The sequence below is a fragment of the Sminthopsis crassicaudata genome, chromosome 3 (assembly GCF_048593235.1).
Source record: "Sminthopsis crassicaudata isolate SCR6 chromosome 3, ASM4859323v1, whole genome shotgun sequence".
NCBI classification, from domain to species: domain Eukaryota; kingdom Metazoa; phylum Chordata; class Mammalia; order Dasyuromorphia; family Dasyuridae; genus Sminthopsis; species Sminthopsis crassicaudata.
In genome coordinates, this window is record NC_133619.1 from 256,398,134 (window position 1) to 256,424,251 (window position 26,118).

Here is a 26,118-nt window from a genome sequence, read left to right on the forward strand (position 1 = left end):
TTCCTGTGAAACTTAACTTCTGAAAGGTTACTTTATAAGAAACCATAAAACTAATTTAAATTTATAATTCATTTGGTAAAAATGAAATAATATGCAACATGGCCTCAGAATAGAGGGTCAGCAGAAAATTCTAGGGGGGGAAATCATATAACTTCTTACTTACCCAGAGATTTTTCTGTCAAACTTAGGACTCATAGGTTACTCATACTATGAAACCAGATTAAAATGTAATTAGAAAATATTTAACAAACAATATAACATAAAAATGTTAACTTAGGGTTTTCCAAGAAAATAAGCAATCTGCAAGGATCCATCTCTCTGTAAATTTGTCATGACTGTTTGACACTGAGTTACAAAGAGTCATTATTTTCAGTTTGTACTAATGGAGAGAATTACCACACCCTGGCATTTCCCTAAATTTACGAAATTAAATTTCTAGACATGATGACACCTTAATAATACCTTTTCATTTTGTAGTCCTAAGTCTTATCAGCTTCTCAGTGTTATTTTATTTATTTTGTTTTAAAGGAGGATTTCTGCCCTAGTCTGGGAAGTAAGGTATATAGAATATAATGCCAGAACCTTTAATGAACCTGGGAGTGCTATTGCAAGATCAGCTAAGAAGATCACTGACCAACTTTTAAAATTCATTAAGTAAGTAGTAGAAATAGTAGTAGTAGTAGGAATGCTTTCAACTACATGCTACACTATTATCTTTGTGCTGTATATTTTTTGCCTTTGAAGCATAAATATTGTTATTTTAAACTTTATTCTTTATTTAGCAATATTCTTTTAAGTGGCAGAAAACAGTGCCAATTAAATTTCATTTTCTTTACATTATAAATTGAATTTCAAATTGAAGACATTCATTCCAAATAGCAACCAAATCGTTATACTCCTATTGCTTGTTTGACTTAATAGTGCTTCCCTCCTTCCATCTTTTTTCCATAGGATTTCTTCTTTTGAAAATTGATTATATTTATCCTTTGGTCACTTTTCTGTTAGGGAATAGTCTGCTGATTTTTTTTTTTTTTTAAATTAAGTTCATTTGCTTTGAAAAAGAAATTATTTCATTCTTTGTAGTTATTTTCCCAGTTCCTATTCTGGTGCAGAGAAAGCATTTAATAAATGTCTGTTGATTTACTGAATTCCACATATATATATTTGGATATCAGAAATATTTGTTGTAAAGATTTTTCCTTCAGCAAACTGCTTTATTTTGTATGTATTGTTTTTAATTTTAAGTTATCAGAATTGTCTTTTTATCTTTTATAATCACTTACCTTTAAGGAATCTCCCACTAATTATAGGCAAAAGTAATTCTATTCTCTTTTTTACAATGTGATCTATATTTAGATCATAATTTTATTTGAAACTTCCTATGGTATGCTAGGAGATATTGTTCAGTCATTTCACTTGTATCTGATTTGTCACCTGATTTGGGTTTTTCTTGGCAAAGACATCAGAGTGGTTTGCCTTTTCCTTCTGCAGTTCATTTTACAGATGAGGAACTGAGAGGCAAACAGTAACTTACCCAGTGTCATCCAACAAAAAGTATCTGACGCTAGATTTGAACACAGGAAGATAAGTCTGACTCCAAACCTGGAACTCTATCCACTGCCATCTAGATGCCCAGGAGCTACTGATATAAGCTTGTTTTCTGCCAAAGTGTTTTATAGTTTTCCCCAGCAAATTTTGTCAAACAAGGAATGTTTATCCTAGTGGCAGATGTTCTCAGATTATTGAAAGCTAAGTTACTGTTTGATTTCTTTGAAGTCTTATCTAATTTATTCTTAGTCTTTATTTTTTATCTTTATTTTTTGCTCAGTATAATAATTTTGACTATAAATTTATAGTGTAGTTTTAAGATCTAGTAATGCTAGTTGTAGCTTTTCTACTTTAAAAAAATTATTGATATTTCCTGGCCTTTTGTTCTTTGTTGAATTTCATTATAATTTTGGTTAGTTTTATAAAATGACACCTTAGTAGTTTGGTATGATAAAAACAATTTAGATGCTATTATCATATTTGTTAATTTGATAGGATTTGACCATGAATAATTGCTATTCAATTATTTCAGTCTTCCTTTATTTTTGTGCAGAGCCTTTTACAATTGTATTTTTATCTTAGGTCCTGAGTCTATCTTGATAATTACTTCCCAGATGTTTTATGAATTTGTTGTTTTTAAGCACCAACCCTGAAGTCAGGAGTACTTGAGTTCAAATATGGCCTCAGACCACATAAAACTACCTAGCTGTATGACCCTGGACAAGTCACTAACCCCAGTTACCTCAGCAAAAACAAACAAACAAAAAAATACCCTTTGTTTTTTAATACATTTTATTTTTTGAATAGGAAAAATGGTGTATATATGAAACTATGAACATTAAATTATATACAGTTAACACTTCTGTATTGTGACTTTGCCCATCATGGTTTTAACATTTCATGGGTCAACATGAGAAATGAAATGGGAATTCCTTGAGGAGTTTTGGAGAAAGTACAGACAGCACAGAATAAGTGTAGATACTCAGAAATACATAAAGCATATGCATAGTATTATATCAGCATTTTTAATTTTAATACCATAATAATTCAGGCTTATTCTGGTATGAAGGGGGAAAATTTTTACTCATTTTCCATATCATAAGGGCCCTACATTTAACTTCCAAAATATAAAGATGTGATAACTTTTAAATTTAACATAGCAGCACCTTTCTTCTGATCTTCCTTCTGCTTTCTTTTGTGTATTTTTTGTCTCACTGCTGTTCATCTGTGTTTCCCTTCCCTGCTCATCGCTCTATCTCTACTCCTTCCCACCTTCCAAGTACACTTTATAATTATTTTTGGGTGAATTTTTTTCTTAACACAAAGAGTGGTGATTGTTGTAGTCTTTCTCTTCTGTTTTAGGCTTCATTTAAATCTTAATTTAAGAAGTAATGATTTAAGCAAAATTATCATAACATCTGAAAATGCTTGCATATGTTTAATCCTTTGATTTCCTACAAGTATAGCTGGCATTTCTAAAACTGTATTAAATGTTAGAAGTTCACACATTGTCAAGACACAAGTGACTTGAACAAGTCACTTAATTTTTCAGTGCCTGCTCAGACAATTTACTAAATCATAAAATAATTATTTGCATTAATAGAGGGAGTTTACTCAACAAGAATTGCCTATGCTGATAAAATTAGAGGTCTGAATCAAAACAGAAAAATCAAATATCTGACACTGACACCTCCCTAGCCATTATCTACCCCTGAAATCTCTTCTGGTTGGAATGGGTGACAGGTGGATCTGGAGAGCTCACCTTTTATCCTGATCTGATATTATTTGTAATACCAGCTCTTGATTTTAGGTATATAATGTTTGCCCTTACTAATAACACATCAGTGCTTTTTAAAAAATGATAGGAATCCCCTTTTCTCCTATTTATAGCCCATTTAAATGGCTTGGTCTCCGTAGGCAGCTGTTTTGAAGTATTTTGTCACTTTTCTTTACAGAGAATCATGACTTTATCTGGAATAGAGAGAGTGAATTTGTTTTACAACTTCAGAGGCCCTGGGGAGATCAGGCAGTATCTCTCTCCTTGCCGTCTTTTGTGATTTTCAAGGGTGAATAAAAACATATATTGTATTCATGGGTCATTTTAATTCTCATATTCTGATATTGTTTGTTTTTTGAAGCTTTGATAGATGAAAACTTTATGAATCTTTGCAGTAGTCACAGAAGCCGCAGCCATAGTATGTGTTATCATTAAATTGACCTAATTTTTTTTCCCAGCAATCAAGACTGTACAAATATTTCTGAATTTTGTAATATTACTGAAGATGATGAACAAGGCTCCACAGATGCTGATGATTTGGTATAAAATTCATTTTACTTTTTATAGGAAATAACTTTTCTTTACATTGATCTGAAATCAAATGAAAAAATTACTTTTTAGTTTTAGATTTTTTAGTTTAGTTTTAGCTAATTTAAACTGTTTTCTCTGCACTTATATTTGTTTGTCAGTTTTCCAGTGATATATATGTTGATGGGTAAACACAGTTTTGAAAGAAAAAAAAGCCAAGGTGTTTTAAAATGTTTCAAGATATTCACAAGATAGTAAAATAAACTGTGTTTTAAATTAACCAAAAAAAAAAAAATGTTTTTTACTTCCATTGGCTATTGAAAAGAATAGTTATATTATTTAAATGACTATGGGTTAGGGATAAAGAATTATTCTGCTTAAAGACATTAAATCTCTTTTGATTTTTTTCTATCAAATTATCTTTTAATGCCATAATTATAGTTACTATTTAAAATAAATAGAATTAGAAAATATTTTCTGATTTGTTGGCCTAAATTAGTCTGGATAACCTTTTGAGGAAACTTGTAATGTACAGAGTTATTAATGAATTATTCTAATATTAAATAATAAACTCTTATTAATAATCTAATTTAATGCTTTATATAGAGATATAGAGTAGTATCTCTAAAACTTGAGGCATAAGAATATATAAAGAAAATTAGTTGGGGAACTTTCTTTTCTACATATCTTTGAGGAAGTATAGTTTAGTAGTGGTTGCACTTAAAATCAGGAGAACTGTGGATGAGCAAGTCATCTTCTTGAGTCTCTTGATTATAAGCTGTAGGTCAGTTGACTGTTTGCCTTAATAGAGGGAATTTTTTATTGTTAGCCTTTTTTTTTTTTTTTAACATTCTAAGTTTTCTCATCTATAATAAGATTGAGAAAATTACAATCGTGAAGTGTTGCTATAATTAATTAGATCACTTTTCTCAAGATGCACTGTTATTTATGGGAGAGACGTCCTAGATTTGAGGCCAGAGGCTTTATATTCAAATTTTGCCTGTTGTTGCTTTTGTAACCACTTTAATCTCTCTGGACTTTACTTTCTTCAATAGGGACTAAATGTCTGAGACTTGGAATCAGGAAAAAACGAGTTTAAATCTCAGACATCAACTGTGTGACTAATTTAACCTCTTAGTCTCAAGTCCCTTATCCATAAACCAGAGTGAATAATAGTATCTCACAGTTACTGAGAGAATCAAATTAGGTAACAGCTATAAAACCCTTAATAAACTTTAAAGCATCTACATAAATGCCAACTAGCTATAGTTGACTCTCCTTTTCCCTGTCTTAAAAAACCATGGCACTATTTTTAAGCTTGAGGTTGGTCTTTTCTGTTTCTATTTGTGGTAAATATATAATGACCTGAAAAAGTTTAATTGACTTTAAAAAACAACAAACAACAAGCTCTTTTGTTAAAAATATTCTAGGATTAGGTGACACTGCTAGTATAATGTCAATCATGAAATTGATATGAGGGGAACTCAGATTCCATCTAGGCAATAATCTCTAATTAAATAAGACTCCCCTTCACAATGTCTCAGAAATAGTTATTCATCCTTCTTTTGAAGAAAGTAAGGAAAATATCATTGCCTTTCTGCTAGCCCATTCCATTTTTTTTTGGTAATACTATTAAATTTTTGTTTTTATTTTTACATCAAACCTAAATCCTGCCTCTAAAGTTTTTACCTATTCTTCCTAATTTTACAGGATGAAGGTAAGGGAGAATAGAAACAAGATGGGGAGAAGGAAGGAAAAAGGGACTAAATGCCACGAAAAATTGTCTTCCACATGACAGCCTTTCAAATACTTAAAAGGCCACTGGCATATTCCCCTAAATCTTTTCTTTTACAAGCTAAAATCCCTAGTTCTTTGAAATAATACTTATTTAATGTCTTTTCAAGGGCATTTTTTACCATTCTAGTTCCATTCTTCTGGATAATATCCATCTTGTCAGTATCCTACATAAAATATCACAACATATCAGATATATATTAGGTCAAAATATAATTAGAAATTATACTTTTTAAATTTAGCCTAAGATTATGCTAGCATTTTTCAGTACTTTATTATATTGTTGATTCACGTGGAGTTTTCATCCCACTAAACGTTTTCCTTCTTTTTCAGAATTTATCATCTCTCCCAACTTGTACTTATAAATTGATATTTTTACCCACAAGTTACATTTATGCTCATCACATTTCATTTCTTAAAAATCAGCCCAGCATTCTATATTGTAAGAATCTAGATTCTTTTTGGATACTGACACTATCTTATGTGTTAGCTTCTCAAGTTTGTATTATCTGAAAATTAGATAGCAAGATCATCTGTGCCTTCTTCCAAGTAATTGTTAAGAATAATAATCAATATAGAGCCAAAGATAAATTGTGGAGAAACTTCACTAGCAGTCTCCTGCCAAATAACCTTTACAGTCATTCATCTGATCTCATAGTCCATCTAATTCTACTATTACACAGCCCACATATGAAAGTCAAATTATTAGTACAAATACGTTGTTATAGATTTTTTCCATTTAGAACAGACTGCATAGAGTTTTGACCACACACCCAACCCCTACAATTTTATTTTCATATGAGCAAATTAAGGTATGAGAAGTTAAAATTATCTAATTATATGGCAAATTGATGACTGAAATAGGTTTTAGAATCTTGGCTACAGGCTTTTAATCCATTGTTCTTTCCATTGTACTATGTTGCTTTTTAAATTAAAATTGGAAACTATATACAAAGGTCAAGAAATAATAAAATTTATTTATTGAATAATGATTCTGAAAAGTTAAGCTAACTTTACAGTGACCTTATTTATGTTCCTTTTAGGCTGAGCATGATCTTCCTAAAACTTCTTCTGGAAGAATACGAGTGAGTTATTTTGTTTTGTTCATGTTTTTAACATGCTCTTGACATTTTATAAAGATCATGATAGAGTTTAAATTGAAGGTTTTTTGAAATAAGTATTTTGTAATTTCTTGCAATTTCCTTAGAAGAATGTATGGCTATGTTACTTTTTCTTAAGAAGCTTATAAACTAATTAGGATTATGTGTTATTTAAAATGTAGGTGAATTGGAGAAGGTGAATTTCAGATCTATGTTTTAGAGGAGAGATAGTATTTAGGAAGGTATGGGAGATACATTTTAGGTAAAGGGGAAAACCTGAAACATGATATAGGAATAAGCATTATATGTTGGTTCAAGACAGAAGACAGACCTAACTGCACAAATGATAAGGAAATGAGGTTATATTTCTTCCTATATCTGGACCCTGTGTATAGAATAGAGCCAGATTATGGTAATTTTGAAAGATAAAAAAGTTTTGATTTGATATTGTAGGAAAAAGGGAATTTTGAGCTATAGAATAATATGCTGAAAGTGTTATTTAAGAAAAATTGCATTATTCCTTTGGAAGTTGTTTTTTTCTTAGTATGGAATGGTAAGAGACAGGATCAACAATTGAAGGTTGTGTTTATGACCCAAAGGTGAGATGATGAAGGTTGAATTAGAGTAGTTTCTCTGGGAAATGAGTTGCGCCATTTCAAGTAAAAGTAAACACTAATTGGTGACTGACTAGATATGGAGAATTAAAGAAAAGTTTGTGTGTCCAGAAGAAATACTCCATTTACAGAGAGCAGAAGGGTATGCATTTTAATTTTTAAAGACTTTAATTCATTGTGAATTGATTTTTAAAATAAGCAAGTACTTTCTTCTACTCTAATCTTCCCAGTCCCATTGGAAAAAAAGAAAGAAAAACAAAACTCTTGTAACAGTTATATATTCTTAAGTAAAATAGATTCCATGTCTAAAAATGTGTGTCATTCTGTGTCATGTGTTTGTTGCCTCTGTCCAGTGGTAAGGTAGCATTTTCATTCATCTTGTGAATCATGAATCAGTTTTTATGTAATCCTTCAAAATTATATATTTATACATTATTGTTGCTTATTTTATGAGCAGTTTTCTTGGTTCTGCTAACTTAATTCTGTTTTGTTTCAAACAAGTATTCATAGGCTTCCTTGAAACCATTCCTATTATAATATTTATTATATTTCTTAGACAATAATTTATTTAACCATTCCCCAGTTGATGGGCAGCATCTTAGTTTTCAATTTTTTGCTACTACAAAAAGAACTGCTATAAATATTTTCATACACAGAGCTCTTTTTATCTCTTTTATATATAGGTTTAGTAGTGTTGTTAAACACTACTTGCATGGGTTAGTGACAATGGAGAAGCCATGTGGCTTCCTAGACTGATGAGACCAATTCATAACTCCACTAATAATATAATAGTACATTAGGGTTCCTATTTTCTCATAGTCCTTCCATAATTTGTCTTTTTCCTTTTTTTGTGAGTTTTGCCAAATTGTATGAGATGGAACCAGTGACTTTTTAATTTGTTTTTCTCTAATTATTAGTGGTTTAGAATATTCTTTGATAAAATTCTTAATAACTTGGATTTCTTCCCTTGAGAACTGATTGCTCATATCCTTCCTTGACTAATTTCCTGCCACATTTTAAAAAAAAAATTGTTTTTGTTTTTGTTGTTGTTGTTTTTGGTTTTTTTTTCCAGTTTTCTCAGAAATTTTTATTCTTACCCTAGTGGTTAGGATTTTAAGTTTACTGCATTCTGGGGTACTCTTATTAGAATTTTTTCTGTGTTTTTTAAGCTATTGGTTTTTAAGTATAATTTGAGATATGAAACTCCTTCCTTTTTAAACATAATTTATTTTGTGATTTACCTTTTTTTTTTTTTTTTTTTTTTTTTTTTCTTTTAGATGGTTGGTAGAGCATTTAACAAGTAAATTAATTTAGGAAGCACTCTTTATTTTATTTTCTAATTTTGTTGCATGTTTACTATAATCTTTTACTGGTTTTAAAAATGAGTGGTTTTTTTTTTCTGTGATTTATTAATCAATTTTCTGTTATAGTTTCAAATATATTTCTTGAATTTTGTTGTTAGATAAATGCCCAGGAGTAAGTATATCTTTTGTAAAAGTAATCTGGGGAGTAGCATTATCATTATTAATTACATTGAGTTACACAGAGTCATTTTTGAATAGCAACAGTAAGGCTGTTTACACAGTATTTATCATTTAGGATGGTAAATTTGTTTAGTACACAGTTTATCTAGGACATATTCTCTTTGTCCTAAAAATAACTATAGTTTTAGGAAACTGATATTGTGAATATGTTTTAGGAGCATCATTGGAAGAAAAGGAACAGCAAAAAAACTAAATATGATAAAAATAACTGGCAGAGACAATGTAAAGAACTAGTGAACTTAATTTTCCAGTGTGAAGATTCTGAGCCATTTAGACATCCTGTTGATTTGGTTGAGTATCCAGTAAGTTAATGTTATTTAAACTTTTATTTTGGGGGAGATTTTTACATTAGAATGTAATTGATACATCTTTTAATTGACTTTATAAAGAACAAGGTATACTCCTAAAACTGGTGTATACAAGCTGTTAATAACTACTTTTTAATTGATTTTTTGGAGAAAAAATTTAAGTACAGTTTTAAAGTTCAGTATGTCATTTTTTGAAAATCTACACAAATTCAGGAACTATTTCTTAAACTTACCAAGCTAAGCTCTTAATAAATTCAAAGTATTTTCTAGATGTTGAGTATACATAAACATAATAATAATAAAATATAGTAGTCTTTGCTTACAGAAATGAATTTGTACTAAGGGAATAACAAATATACCCAGTAATTTTACAAGAAATTTCCCTTTTAATTTTGAGGTCATCCTGGTTGACTATGAAATTATGTGTAAAGCACTTTGTAAATGTAAAGCAATGCTTATATATGCGAAGATTTATCTACATTAAGGTTATTCCTTTCCCTTTGGTTTTATACATTGTTGTAGATAACACTAATTAAAAATGATTACTCTTTTTCAGCCAACACCAATACTAACGAAACAAAGTCAAACCTAAAATTTTGATAGAGGGAGATTTTTCCAAAAGCTATCACGCGAGATTTATTATATAGCAGTTTGAAAAAATCATTAATGATTATAGTTATATTTGTCTGATTAAGTTTTTACTTCAATATAATTACAAGAGCAGTGACTAGAGTCAGAGTGATCTGCCTTTGAAGTTCACTTTGTATTTATATTAGGCAAATTACCCCACTTGGGCCACAGTCCTTATTATTGAGGGATTTGTATTAGATGACCTTCTATATACTTAACAAAAATACTATGTATAAGCATAATGCCACTGAAGATGACCAGTACACCTTTAAACACTTTTTTAAGAATAAAATTACACACATAAACCAAATAAAATGTCAAAAGCAATCTTTCCATTTTGAACAAGAGTCAGTTATATAAGTGTAGTTATATGTATAATGAGAAAGTCAGAACACATGAGTGAATGTCAAGTGGAAAATATTAGTCAAGTAGAAAAATTGATTAATCGTCAATCAAACAACAATTATCTCATTTCAAAGGACATGGTATTATTAAAGGCAGTTAGAGATGGAGCATTGAATAGAGTGCTGGACCTGGAAGACCTTAGTATCCTACTTCAGACACTAGCTTTGTGACCCTGAGCAAGTCACTTAACAACTCTATTTGCCTTGCTTTCCTCATCTGTAGAGATAATAATAGCAGCTATCTCCTACACATGTTGTGAGAATCAAATGAGATTATAAATAGTGTAGTGTCTGACAACATAGTAAGGACTATATAAAATGTTAGCTTTTATTAGCATAATTATTACTGCTTTTCCCACTGCCCATAACTTTAAAGAGTTGGTTATTCTTATTAACCATTATTTTTAATTTTACTGATATGAGAATCTCCCAGCAAGGAAACTTCCTTAGCCAGTGCCAGATAGTTAGCTGTTCTCTAGTTTATATTTAACTGCCTTAAGTTATAGAAAGATTAAATTATTTCCTCAGGGTCACATTATACTGGGGACTTCCTGACTTGAAAAGTTGGCACTCCACTACTATATGATGTCTCCCACTCCTTTATTTAGAATACCAATGGGGTTAGGTGGGTAGATTATAGGAGTAAGTATAAGAGTAGTTACTCCTAACCCTAAACTTGTAGACTTTTTTTTTTTTTTTTTTTTTAATTTAAAGAAAAAGGGTTTTTTGTTTGTTTTTTAAAGAGATAGTTGTAGACCAAAATAAAATGCTTCTGAGAACTGAATTCTTTTTCCATGTGTTTGGAATGGTTTAAGTATAGTCTTAAATGGACCTAGGGGAAAGTTGTGTGACTTCCAAGAATTTCTTGTGGATTTGTCATTTTAATTCTGTAATTCGAATTTATTTTGAGATCTGTTGTTTTCTGTTTATAATAATATTTCTTGAATGACCTCTTTTGTTGTGTGTGTTGTGTTTTGTGTTTTTTTTAAACCTAGGACTATAGAGATATTATAGACACTCCAATGGACTTTGGAACAGTGAGGGAAACCTTAGAAGCAGGAAATTATGACAACCCACTGGAATTTTGCAAAGATATCCGATTAATATTTAGTAATGCTAAAGCATATACACCAAACAAAAGGTCAAAGGTAATTTTAATAAGTCTTTAAAACAAACAAAAAGGAGGGATTTATACACATAGCCTGCAGGTTAGCACATACTAGTCAGTGGTGAGTAAAAAAATTAACCAGGTAAGTGAAAAATGAGTTTATCACAATCTACCTTAAAAAACCTTTGGTAGCATTTTTATATTTTATACATATTTTATTAATACTTATATGTTAATCACAACTGTTAAAACCAAAAAGCTCACATAACTGTTTAAAATGAGTGCTTTCTCTTAACTGCTAAATCTCTTCTGATTCCTGTTAGTAGGTTTCTTTGGAATCTTTGTTTCGTATATGTTTTGTGTGTGAGTGCTTATATGGTACTGTGTATTTATTCACTTTAAAAAAAAATGAAGTCCTCAGGAATTTACTTTCAGGACTCCATTCAAATAGTATCCTTTATTGCTTTTAAACTCAGCCTTAGCTTTAGGGACCTTTTATTGAAGTTTTCCTTTTTTCCTCTCTTCCTATCATGTTACTGTCATGTTCTTCACCGGCTTCCACTTCAGCCGCATCAGAGCTCTACTTGGCCGTGTGTGTGTGTGTGTGTGTGTGTGTGTGTGAGAGAGAGAGAGAGAGAGACACTTCTGTTTTACTCTTTATTTAGCAAGTATAGCATTGAGGACAAAGATTTGAAATTAATAATTCTCTTTGACAACCAGATGACAATAAATAAATAAATAAATGTATTGACCAGAGCCAAGATCTTTTTATTTTGCTAATAATAATATGTAATTTATATTAATATATAATATTATATAATAATAATTTAAAAGATCTTTTTTATTAGCAAAATCTTGAAAACTTTTGAAGGCTGTTTAATAATTATGATTTTTTTTTTCATTTTCTTATAGATTTACAGTATGACTCTTAGATTATCTGCACTATTTGAGGAAAAAATAAGGAAAATTTCCTCTGATTTCAAAATTGGGCAAAAATATAGTGAAAAATTGCGAAGAAGTCAAAGGTGTAAGAGAAGGTAAGGTTCTACCTGTGATTATCAATCTAGCAAATACAGGTGAATCTCTGGTGGCAAATTATAGTCATAACTTTTGGAGTCTTTAATGTTTTAATTTATTATTATGACTATATTAATGATAGATACAAATATTAAATTATTTGAAAAAACTTTGAGGAAGTAAATTTTCAACATGTGTATGAGTTTTTGTGAATTGGAGTAAAAGGTACTTTTTAAATCTATATCACCTTAGGGTAAAATTCTGAAATTATTTTGATATACATAACAAATTATTTATATTTCATGTAAAGTATGGACAGCTAGTGGTATGGTAGATAATATGTTGGGTCTAATATGTTGGTCTAATAGTGTATTATTTTCTTAAAATTTTGATTAAATTCATAATTTTTGTATTTTTAATCAAGATTATGGGTAGATATTTTCCATTTAGCTTTTATTATGCCCACTGACACTTCTATATTTATACATGATTTCTCTTTCAACAGAAATGTGAAATGGAAACAATTGAAATCCCAGGCAAAAGTCACACCTGATTTAGAAGGTTCTCCTACTCAGTCTACCTCTAATAGTGCAGCTTGGTCTTCGAGCCAAAAGACCACAGTTAGTTTTTCTGCCAATATTACTTCTGGTGATTCATCTGATTCTGCAACATCATCTGAAAAAATTGGAAAGACTAGACCCATAACTCTAACAAATTCTACAGTTTTAACTGGTAAGAAATGAAGACCATTTTAAGATTATTGAAACTAAAATCAATTACCTAATTGCCTAATATGCTTGTATTTACTGTTGGATGCCTAGGGGCAATTTAAGGGAGAAAAAATGAAACCTGGTTCTGACTCTCAAGGAACTTTATAGCCTAACTGGGAGAAAAAGTAGGCGTGAAAAGTAAAAGAATATTGAAGTGCTAAATTGTGTGGTACACGTCCGTCCAAATGGTCAATCAATGTGTGACAAGAAAGGACTTGAATTTTACCTTAAGGGATGAATAGGGTAGGAGGGTGTTTTTAGATAAAAGTTCATGGAGAACAGCAGATTCTATATTGATTTACTCCATATTTTTATATATTGATGTTTTTAATTTAAATTTTCTTTTAATAAATATCAATAAATGTGATGATCCCAGTAGACAAGAACAGAACAGAAAAGGGGAATTGGGTATGACGTGTTGAAAGTCTTTTACATATATTTATTTTAAAAACTAATAACTAATAATCATAATTATAAAACTGCTGTTCTTGTCTGGGTCCCTCACTGAATTACTTTTCTTGTATTTTTTGTTTTAATTGATGCTTTATTTTCTTTCTATCATTTTTCCCAGGTGCTTCTTTGTAATATATGTATCTAATAAAATAAATTATGCTTTGGCCATGTCTGAAATATCTGTATTATCATCTCTAATCCATCACTTCTCTGTGAAGTAGGAAATATCATTTTCTTCTTTGAAGCTATTTATTTGTCATTGCATGAACAATAACTTGTCTTTCATAGTTGTTGTCCTTTACATTATTGTAATTATAGAAATTGTCTTTATGGTTTTATTAATTTCTCTCTGGTTCATAATCATATATTGATACCCAAGTTTCTCTGAATCTGCCTCCTTTTGATTTTCTTCTGAAAGCTACTACCTCTCTATATCCTTTTGGGTAATGACATTCTTAGATATTTGACTCTGTTCTATTTTCCCAGCTTTCTGCTTTCCTTCTAATCTTGATTGTATTGGTTTTGTTGTATAAAAACTTTTTAAATTTAAGAGAAATTACCCATTTTATATTTTTTTTAATATACTATCTCTTGTTTGTACAAAATTCTTCCCTTTTCCATAGATTTTACAGGTAAACTAATCCATGCTTCCCTACTTTGCTTATAATATTACTCTTTATGTTTAAATCATGTATTCAGTCTAATTTTATCTTGGTATATGATGTGAGATGTTCTATGCCGAGTTTCTCTCAAACTGCTCTCCACTTTTCCCAGAAGTTTTTGTTTGTTGTTGAGTTCTTGCCCCAAAAGCATGGATCCTTGGATTTATCCAACACTAGCTTACTATGGATATTTACTACTGTTGATGAGAAATAGGAAGGGGGAGCCCCATTGGTTGGCGCAAAGATAGTAAGATAGTCCTATGACGCAGTGTCCACTGTAAATGAATTTACAGGCCCAAAAACCTAGATTGATAAAAGGTTTATTCAGAAATTTGGAAGTAAAGTCAAAGGTAGAAAGACGCCAGGGCCAAAGGTGGTCGCTGGGAGGGCAGGAACCCTTACATGGCCGGAAGGATACCATATTGGAGGGAAGGGCTCCTGCAAAGAGAGAGCTCCAACTTGGCTCTTTTATACCTAAAAGGGGGCTTTTGTGGGTGGTGCTAAGTTCCTAGCAGGCTTTTAGATACAGAAGAAACTTTGTGGGGCTGGGGAAACCTGAGCAGATAGTGGGGGCTGGGCCCCGATATCATTGGAATTCAAAAGGGTGCTTTTTGACCAGGATTTGTGAATCAAAGGTCAGCCATGGAGGTTGTGGAATCAGAAAGGAAATCTTAAAGGGACCTCAACCCCCATCACTGTGTCTTATGTACTTAATCTGTTCTTATACACTATTCTGTTTCTTAGCCATTACCAGATAATTTTGATAATTAGAACTTTTTTATTAAAGTATTTTGAGATCTAGTATGACTTGATCACCTTGTGAAAGGTGAAAACCTTTTTTCCCCATTAATTCTCTTGTTATTCTTGACATTTTGTTCTTCAGATAAATTTTAATATTTTTTTCCTGACTTTATAAATTTTTGCTGATTTGATATAGCACGTAAATTAATTTTGGTAGAAATTCCATCTTTATTGGCTCAGCCTACCCATAAATACCTGATATTTTCCAATTTTTAAAATCTGACTTTGTATGAAAAGTTTTGTAATTTTATTCATAAAATTCCCAGAGTTTGTCTTACCAAGTAGACTTCCAAATATTTTATATTGTCTAAAGTTACTTTAAGTGGATTTTTTTTCCCTGTTTATTGTTGCTGAGACTTTGGTGATAATATATAGAAATGCTGATGATTTATTTGAATTTTTCTATCCTGCAACTTTGCTAAAGTTGTTAAATATTTTAACTAGCTTTTTAGTTTGTTTAGTTTGTTCTAGGATTCACTAAGCATTTCATCTGCAAAGTGGTTCCTCATTGTTTTAATTTCTTCAATTATTTTTTCTTGTCTTACTGTCATAGTTAATATTTCTAGTACAATGTTAAATAATGGTGATGATAAAGACTCTCCTTGCTTCACCTATGATTTTAATGGGAAGATTTCTTCTACCTTATTTCCATCACAGACAATTCTTGTTGATGATTTTAGACAGATGAAACTATAAAAGAAAGTTCCACTCATAATAATGCTTTTTACTATTTTTAGTATATTGTCAAAAGCTTTTTCTGCATCTATTGAAATAATCTCGGTATAAACATCCGGAATATAAATACCACCTCGTCATAGTGTTATAATCTTATTGTAACCTTCTTGCTAAGATTAAAATTTTTTGATTCACTATTCATTAGAGAAATTGATCTGTTATTTTCACTCTAGCTAGTTTAGGTAGCACCATATTTGTGCCATAAAGAGGATTTTGGAAGCACTCCTTTGCCTGTTTTTTTTTTTTTTTTAAATAGTTTTTATATTATTGGAATTAGTCTTTGAATATTTGGTCGAATTCATTTGGTTGAACTCACTACTGAATTGACTTGATACTCGGGATTTTTTTTACTTAAGAGCTCATTGGCACCTTGTTCATTTTGTAATTATTCATTTTCTTTTTTTTTCCCCTAAAAGCATTATTTTAGTAGTTCAGTTATTTCCGCTGTTAATCTGAATAATTTATATTTTTGTAAATATCTGTTTCATTTAAATTGTTGGATTCATTTTTAATATAATTGGGTGAAATAGCTCTCAATAATTGCTTTGATCTATCTATTCTTCTGTTTTTTTCTAATCAAAATAGATTGTTGTTGCCTTTGTTTTTGTTTTTATAAAACCAAACTCCCAGGTTTATTTAATAGTCAAACAGTGTCTTTCATTTTTTTTAATTCTCTCCTTTGATTTTCAAGATTTCCAATTTGGTGTTTAATTGGGGATTTAAAAATTGTTCTTTTAAAAATGAAAACTTGATTTAAACATAAATTATTTTTTTAGTTGCAGGTTTCTTTACATTGATCTTTTCCTTCTCTTTTTTATTGATGTAATAATTTAGACATATAAATATTATCCTAAGAATTGCTTTGGCTGTAGCCCATAAATTTTTATGTGTTGTCTCATTATTGTTTTCCTCTTAGGTGAAATTATCGTGGACCCACTTATTTTTTAGGATTAGATTCGTTAATGTCCAATTTTCAATCTGTGTTTCTACATCTCCAATCTCTGAAAAAGATGTATTTGATATTTGTGCTTTTCTGCATTTAATTGTATGGTTTTTATACCCCAATACATGTTCAGTTTTTTGAGTAAATACCAGATACCACTGAGAAATAGGGATCTTTTTATTCCCATTGATTTTCAGAGATCTGTCATGTATCATCTATCTTTTAAAATTCTGTTCATCTTTTTAAATTCTGTTCTGTTCTGTTTTCTTGTTTATGTTTTGGTTAAATTTAGCTAGTTTTAAAGAGGAGAAGTTGATATTCCCTCCCACTAATGTAGTTTTATTTTTTATTTTTTTGTTAACTCCTCATTAAAAAATGGATATTATACTGTTTGGTACATATATGTGTTGATACTTATTTATGGCAGGGCTTCTTAAACTTTTTCCACTTGTGACCCCTTTTCATCTGAGAAATGTTTACATGACCGTGGCTATATGTGTATAAAATAGGTGCTGCAGAAATTGTGATTTGGCCGTGTGTCAAAATATTTTAATTTTATTAGTGTAGTCCAAGCATGAACAAAATTTTTCCAGTTTATATAAGTTGATATTTCTATTAAGATATGTCTCCTTTCTGTACTCATGTAACTTGCTAAAAACCAATAATTTTATTCTTTGTTTCTTTTCTACGTTGTTTTTTCTTGTTTGATTTCAAAAACCAACAATTTTAGAACATTATCAAATAATTATGATAGTGAACATTCTTGCTTTAAGATCTTACTGGGAAAGTCTTAACTTTTCTTCCTTAGAGATCTTACTCTTGGTTTTTAAATAGATTATATTTACCATATTGAGGAAAGATCCATTTATTCCAGTTTTGAAAACAGATGTATTTTTATCAAAGGTTTTTCAGCATTTTTTGATATAAATAGCCTATGATAGGACTGACCCAGAATATAGATAAAATCAATGCTAGAACAAGTTGGTATGTAGGAGGCCCAGTGGATAGAGTGCTAGAACTGGAAGATCTAAATTCATATTCAACTTCAGACACTAGCTAATTATATAAACTGGACAAGCCTGTTAATGTCTGTTTTCTTTTGTTTACTTATTGTAAAATATGAATTATAGTTGTGCCTCTCTTACAGTATTTGAGAGGATTATATAGCATATTTTAAAAGTGTGTTATAAAACTTTAGGCCTTCTACACATGTTAAATTGGTATCATTATCATCATCATCATCATAATCTTTATCTCCATCAGGCTGATTTCATTTCTCTGTTACTCTCTTTACAAAGCCCAGGTCCTTGTAACATTTTAGTTACTTTTACATAAATCTTTAAATTACACCATACGTATTTGCTTAATACTTAATACAACTACTCTTAACAATTTCTGCTGCTGTCATTTGGCATCTTCAATTTGATTAAAGTGTGAAATATTTGATTTACATTCTTCTTATTAGTGATTTGAAGCATTCTTTCATATAGTTGTGAATAATTTGCAATAATTTGGAAAACTGTTTTTTTCAAATCCTTTGACCATTTATTTTTTGGGGGAAATGGTGTGTGTGGGGAGGATGGAGAGGGAGAAGCTTAAATGTCTCAGATAAAGACATTTGATACAGAGATCCCCCCATTATTTTTCAGTTTCAAGTAATCAAAGTTACCTGTTTTAATTTTATGTAATTGCCTCTATTCTTTTAAGAATATCTCTACCCATAACTATGAGAATTATGTGACATGCTTTTCTTCTAATTGTTTATATATAGTGTTTTCTTTAAATTTAACTCAGTGTGTCTGCTTAGAATGTGTCATGGAATCTTGGGCATTATTCTGAGCCTAATTTGTGCACACTGCTTTCCTATTTTCCTACCAGTTTTTATTTCATTAAGGAGTTCTTTCCTAAGTAATTTTTGTTGTCCACTTTGTCAAGCCTTGTATTATTAAATTCCATTGTTTTTGATCCTCTCATCTAGCCTTTCAGTTGATGAACTTTACTATTTTCAAAAACAATAGCAAGTGGTTTTGATATTTGCTACGTTTTAATATCATTTAATATCTGAAAGTGTTATTTCCGCCTCATCTCTATGTCTTCACTATTTCTCTAGCTACCTTTAATATTATTTTATCAAGTTCTAAAGTTTATTTTTGATAATTTTGTTGCTATAGCACTAAAAGTATATATTAAATTTTTAGTGTTATCATTTTAATTATCTCAGTAAGATCTTAAGCTATAAATACTGAGGATTTCTGATACTGTTTCAGTTCTTTATTTCTTTAAAGGAGTACTTTGTTATTTAATATATGTGAGTTTTTGGTGTTCTTTGCTTAATTGATCCCATATATTTTTTGCATTCAAGTAGCTATTTGGAATGAGATTTCCCTTTAATCTTGTTGCCTCTTGTATTTTGTTATACCATAGAAATGTACTTGATATTAAGGCAATTTAGCTGCAGTTATTGGCTCAGTATCATTGCTGATTCTTCCGGATTTTCCATGTATACCATCATATCAGCAAATATGGATAATGTTATGGGTTTTGATTTTTTTTTTGTCTTATTGTTATTGCTAAAATTTCCAGAAGTATATGAAACAGTAGTTGAAAGAGTGTGAATATCTTTGAATTTCTACCATGTTTGTGTTAGCAACATTTATCCTAGTGTATAGCCATTGCTTATAGTTTTTGATTTTAGAAAGATACTTTTAATGATATATTTTTTAAAGTGCCCCCGTGCCTATACAATATTTTGTAGAGTCTTTGGTATAAACTTAGTGTGGTACTTTGTCAAATTTTTTTCTACATTTATTTAAATAATCTTGTAGCTTTAGGTATTTTTGTTTTTAACATGATTATGTTGATTATTTACCTATTTTTGATCTATCCTTGATTCCCTGATACAAATCTATATTAATTTTAAGGAATGATTTTTTAATAAATCACATATAAGGTATTTTGAAAGGATTTTGTTGAAAAAATTTCAATCACTGTTAATGATATTTAATAGGGCAGCTAGGTGGCGCAGTGGATAGAGCACCAGCCTTGAATTCAGGAGGACCTGAGTTCAAATTTGGTCTCAGACACTTAACATTCGACTCTGGCAAGTCACTTAACACCAGCCTCAGAAAAAGGAAAAAAAAAAAAAAAAATTAAAGTACAATTAGTATTCAGAACTCACCTATTTTAAAAATTAAGTAACCCTACTCTTTCAATAAAGTAATATAGTCCTAATACCAACGCAAGGTCTTAATAGGTGAGTTCTGAATACTAATTGTACTTTAATTTTTTTTTTTTTTTTTTTCCTTTTTCTGAGGCTGGTGTTAAGTGACTTGCCAGAGTCGAATGTTAAGTGTCTGAGACCAAATTTGAACTCAGGCCCTCCTGAATTCAAGGCTGGTGCTCTATCCACTGCGCCACCTAGCTGCACCTACTTTAAATATTTGGTAGAATTCTATACATTGAAATTTTTTTAAGTTTTTTTCTTTGATAATTCCTTTAGACTTAATTTTATTTGCTTTTCTGAATTTGTATTATTCAAGGTCTTTTATTAATTTCAGTATTTGCAAGATATTTTTCTTTGTGGTCAGTTTTGTTAGCAACTATATGCTCAAGTTATTGATAAAAATTTTCTGCCTTTTTTTTTTTTTTTTTCTTTTTTTTTTACAAAATCTTTTGTCTTTTCAAAGAATAAGGCCTAAACAACTGATTCCATACTTCCTGGCAAAATAAAAGGAGTAGAAATGGAAGGATTGTCAGATTTTACATTTTGGGGCGCAAAGATCACTTGCAGATACAAAATCATTAAATCAAAAGATACTTTCTCCTTGGAAGGAAGGAAGGACTAATCTGAACAACCTACTAAAAAGAAGAAATATTGCCTTGCCAACAAAGGTTCATGTAGTTAAAACTGTAGTTTTTCTAATAGCAATGTATGACTGTCAGGAAAGCTGAGCTTTATAAAAATCTATGCTTTTGAATTGTGGTACTGGAGAAGACATTTGAGAGTCTCTTGAACAATAAGGAGGTCAAATCAATCAATATCTTTAATTCAGACTATTCACATTAAAATCAAATCCTGAAGCTACAGTTTAAATACTTTGGCTTTAAGGCAGGACTCCATTCGAGAAGACACTGATATTGGGAAAGATTAAGGGCAAAAGAAAAAGAATAGCAGAGGATGTCTGTTTTTTTACCTTTTTGGCCCTTCATTGCTCTTTTTTTATTCCTCTTGTATATATAAAAATATTTCTTAGTGGTTTCTGTTATTTTGTTGTTTTTAATAACTGGCTGTTATATTTGTTTACCCTTGTATTTCTTTTGTCTTTGTTATCTGAGAAGGAAACAATTTCTTCTGGTCTCCTTTTCTTTCTAGAGATATGTCAAATGCTTTTTTTTATTTATCATCTCTCTCTCTCTCTCTCTCTCTCTCTCTCTCTCTCTCTCTCTCTCTCTCTCTTTTCTTATTTAAGGTTAGGTTCAGTTTTTACAGGATAAATCACTTTGAGCTGCATCTTGAGCTCCTATGCTCTTCAGAATATATTATTGCCTAAATGTTCTTAGTCATTTTAGTTGTAACAGTTCTTTGTGGTCCCATTTTGGTGTTTTATTAGCAAAGATACTAGAGTGGTTTCTCATTTCCTTCTCTAGCTCATTTTATCTGTGAGGAACTGAGGCAAACAGGGTTGAAAGACTTTTCCACAGTCACACAGATAGTGTTTGAGACTGAATTTGAACCCATATATATGGGTTTTCTTGATTCCAAGCCTAGTATTCTCTCCACTGTGCTACATAGTTGTGCTTTGTCTCCAGTTTTTTGGTTTGTTTGTTTTGGTTTTGGTTTGTTTGTTTTTGGTCATTAAAAAACAGAATTATATTATTCAATTTCTTTTCCTTTACTCTTTTGCCAATGAAATCACTGGGCTAATCTAGAAAACAATACCTGTTCTTTGATTTAGTGTATTTCAGAGTTAATAATTAATGCTACCAAGAGTTAATGTAGCAAGAGAAACATTGAATTTGGAGTCAATCAACATCAATTTGGACTCCAACTCTAATATGGGTTGGTTCTCATATGCCTCATCTACTTCATTTGTAAAATAAGTAGGTTGGACTAGATGGTCCTTAGCTTTAAATCTGTTTCTATAACAGAATTGAAATGAGTTCTTATTTACTTGTTTAGTTTCAGAACAATATATAAAATTACCCAATATATCCTTCAAAATTGTGTTGTTAGGAACATATGATTTATGTCTTGGAGATACATGTTGCCTACAAGTACTTAAGTGCATATGTACTCACACCTTATTGTGTTATTTTAAAATACCTGCTGGGTTGATTTGAATCGTTTTTTGAGAAAAACTTAACTCTGTATTACAAAGTTTATGTCAGATCTCTAAATTAATTTTTTCTCTTATCTTGTCAGCTTCCAGTAGTTCAGAGGAAAGTAGAGAGAATTCTGAATCTCCTGTCCCCTTAATACGGAATGGGCTCTCCAGAGGCAAAAGCAGAAATTTCATTGTCACTAGAAACAGAACTTCTCAAAGAAAAAATGGTAAGATAAGCTACTCAGTAACACTTTAAAGAAATTTGTATTAGGAGAACATTGAAAGCAGAGTAAAAATTTGATTGTTTAATATAAACTAATATAGTATTATTAATTGCATTTATATTTTATATTTCTAAATGAAAGTAGATTCACTTTACATTTCATATCTTTTCTTTTAGGTTCTGTCTTTTTAGAAAATGGTTGTGGTAGAAAAGCTGTACGAAAAAGGGTCTACTTGAGTGATTCTGATAATTCAGTACCAACAAGTGAAACAATCAAAGATAAAGCTGGAAGTAACCGAAAAATCCCACGCAAGTGTGCTGCTGTGGCTGCTAATAAGATTAATAAGCTAATGAGTGATGTAGAAGAAGATTTGAGCTCAGGAAGTGTTTGCTCTACAAGCAAAAACAGCAGGAAACTGCCTCACCGAAATGCCTCTGCTGCAGCTAAAAAAAAATTATTATATAATTCTGAGGATGATCAAAGTATAAAGACAGGAAGTGAAAAGGAACAAAAAAACCAAAATCAGCCAGCAGCAGAGATGTCTTCTGATGCTACTAGGAAAAGTGAATCTGAAAATGAAAGTTCTGAATCTGAAAGTAATTTAATGGTGTCACAAAAGAATTGGCATGCTAATGGTTATAAAGCCCATACTGGAAAAGGTTTTACAACAAAATTTCCTGTAATAGAAACTTCTGAGGAAGATTCAGAAGGCTCTGATTTGGAGAATGGCAGTAAAAAAGCTTGTCCATCTACTTCTGCTGAGAAATCCAAGGCCAAAAAGGGTTCTAAGGAGGATGCAGATTTTGAACCAAGTGAATGGAGTGGTAAAAAATGCAAGAAAACTTGTTGGAAGGGTGCTACTCTATTTAGGAAAGCAAAAGTCCTAAGTGATTCAGAGGATTCTGATGAATGTGAGAAGAGTGAAAAAGAAGATGGAAGCCATTGTGAGCTGGTGAAAACATCTTTGAATTCAGGGAATTTGAAGGATGAGTCTCATGCGGTTTCCAAATATTATTTGAAACATGAATCAGATTTGGATTCTGATCATAGTTATGATGATATAGAACCAAGTAAAAGGACAACAGATGTTATGAAAGGTAAATTAACAGTGACACAACTTGTGGTTTTACTCATTCTCTTCAAACACAGATCCAGTCTTTTACCAAGTTTCTCTTTGCCATCTCAACCTCCTTATCTATTCATCCAGCCAATCTTTCCCTCCTAGACACTGCTCTCAGGATCTTTTATACCTTAATTCTGGCAGACAGATCCAAACACATCGAGTATTAAATCCTAATCTTATTTTTTCTTGTTTATTCAGGGTACTCTACCACTAATTCTAGTGTTCCCTCTTCTTTATTTAACATAGAAGAGATATTTTGCCAGTAAGCGGTGCTGGCTTTGGCAGTAGTTTCTAGTTAGGATTTAGAAAAATTGGAAAATCCGAATGTTATTTTTAAATCAGAGTTGTGTAATTTAGAACAGAAAGATGTTTTGAAGATGATAAAATAGGTGTAATTGTGGTTTCTGTTATGCAGCTATACTGTCTCATTTCATTACAAATTTTAAGTTGTCTGATGTTGACTTTACACAATAAAAACAGTACTATTGTAATTGAATTTTTCTAGCACTCCCCACAATAGCTGTTCCAAAACTTCTCTACTTCCCCCATCTTCCTCTCCTGTCTTTGCCTCATATTTCACTGAGAAAATGAAAGCCATTTGCTATGACCTCCAACTTCTCCCTTTTTTTTTTACGTCTCAAACCTAAATATCATTCCTGATTTTTTCCAGTTTCTAATTAAAGATGCTTCCTTTGCCCCACTACTACTCCAGAAGTTTTTCCTCCTCTTTCCCTTTCTTCTCCCCCCCCCCCCCCCCCCAGTATCCTTCCCCTGTGTTTTTTTTTTTTTTTTTCCCTCTTCCTTCCTATATCTCCATGGATTCATTTCTATTTTACAAATGATATCTAGAGCCATATTTCTAATCCTAGTTTCTCGCAGCCCAGTCTCACTAACTGCTATTGGACATGTCAAATTAAATGTCCCATAAGGAATCTCAAATTCACCACTTTTAAAACAGAACTTAATACCTCCCTTACAACTTCTTCTGTCTTTTTTACTTTTATAAAAAATTACAATTTAATCACCTCAGTTTTCAAACTTGAATTAATTTCTAATTCTTTCACCTAGTATATACAATCAGTTGCCAAATCTTATTAATGCTACCTTCTCCATAACTCTCTCATTCATCCCTTTCTTTCTTTTTAATCCACAGTCTCCATTTGCTATCCTTGCCTCAATCCTCTCTTCTCTCTAGGCCTTCTACTACACAATTACTAGTTATATTCCTAAAGTACAAGTTTGATTATTTCACTTTCATGCTGAGTAAACGCCTGCCAGGTAGAGAGATGTGGTGGAGACGATGCATCAACAAGACTTGGCAGCTAATACTTGTAGAGTTAAATACAAAATCTTCTTTAGGGTGTGTGAACAACTTGGCTACAGCCTCCCGCTTCATTGTGTTTCCCATTTATACACTCTGTTTCAGGCAACTAGCCACCTTTATCTCCATCTGTGACATTCTTTATATATTTGTTGTTCTCTCATTTTCAATCATATTTGACTCTACAGAACACGTTTGCAGTTTTCTTGGCAAGATACTGGAGTAGTTTGCCATTTTCTTCTCCAGCCCAGTTTATAGATAAGGAAACTGAGGCAAACGGGGGTTAGTGTTTTGACCAGAATCACACGTCTAATATGTGTTTGAGGTCAGATTTGAGTTCACAAAGATGTGTCTTCCAGACTGCAGGGCCCATACTCTATCCCTTGTACTACCTAACTTATATTTATATATACTATCCCATATATTTGTAGTTCACTTTCTTGTATTCCCAACCTTAGAATACCACCCTTAGAATACCTCAGGGATTCACCTTAACTTTTTGTATCCTAGACCTCTTTGACAGTCTGGTGAGGCTTATGACAGCAGGTCTCAAGACTTTTTGATCTCAGGACCTCTTTTACTTACACTCATTTACTCTAATTGTTGAGGACCCCAAAGAGCTTTTGTTTATAGTTAGATCTATTGATATTTGCCATATTAAGTTAAAACTTATTTTTATTAGGAATTTTGATATATTTATTTACCACAAGAAGTTAAAACTGACAAAAAATTTTAAATATTCATTTAAAATTATCACTTATAAATAATATTTTTGTGAAAAATAACTTCAAAAAAGTTAAGTATAGCATTGTTTTGCAAAGCTCTGCCTGGCTTAATAGAAGATGACTGGACTTTTATATCTGCTTCTGAATTCAGTCCATTATGATATGTTATTTTGGTTAAAATAGATGAAGAAAATTTCAGCATCATACATATATGTAAGTGGAAATGGGAGGAATATTGTGATAGGCAACTAATATTTTAGAATTAATATGAAAGGGCTTTTGACCTTCTAGACACTCCCACCCACTGACTTAACCCCACAAAGTTCTCAGGAATCCCAAGAATTCATAGATTATACTTTGAAAAGCACTAATTCCCTTCAAAGTTCAGCTCAAGTGCTACTTTCCATATATTAGTGCTAATTATTATCTTATTTACCCTGTATTTACTTGTAAATACTTTTGTGTCCATGTTACTTCCCCCAATAGAACATATCTTGAGGACAGAGCCTCTTTTATTTTTGTCTTTGTATCCCCAACACCTGTCATAGTGCCTGGCATACAGTAAGCGCTTAATACATACTTGTTAGTCCATTGGTTGATAAATTGACCAAATAATTGATGAATATGGGTCATGTTAAAGTTAACAAAATAGTAGATTATATCAT

The 26,118-nt window shown here is 31.1% G+C and overlaps 1 protein-coding gene across 5 annotated transcripts in view; it reads left to right on the forward strand.

The window, feature by feature from the left end:
* Positions 1-26,118, forward strand: part of BRWD1 (bromodomain and WD repeat domain containing 1) — a 200,572-nt gene that overhangs the window by 102,927 nt on the left and 71,527 nt on the right. For 4 of the 5 annotated variants that reach the window (XM_074300511.1, XM_074300510.1, XM_074300512.1 and 1 more), the window contains 9 exons: positions 529-654; positions 3,784-3,865; positions 6,691-6,732; positions 9,061-9,207; positions 11,243-11,395; positions 12,268-12,392; positions 12,878-13,104; positions 22,159-22,287; positions 22,461-23,381. The exons of the other annotated variant lie outside the window; for it this stretch is intronic. In XM_074300511.1, the coding sequence (XP_074156612.1) occupies positions 529-654; positions 3,784-3,865; positions 6,691-6,732; positions 9,061-9,207; positions 11,243-11,395; positions 12,268-12,392; positions 12,878-13,104; positions 22,159-22,287; positions 22,461-23,381 (1,952 nt within the window). The remainder of the gene's footprint in view (positions 1-528; positions 655-3,783; positions 3,866-6,690; positions 6,733-9,060; positions 9,208-11,242; positions 11,396-12,267; positions 12,393-12,877; positions 13,105-22,158; positions 22,288-22,460; positions 23,382-26,118) is intronic. 5 annotated transcript variants of the gene reach the window in all.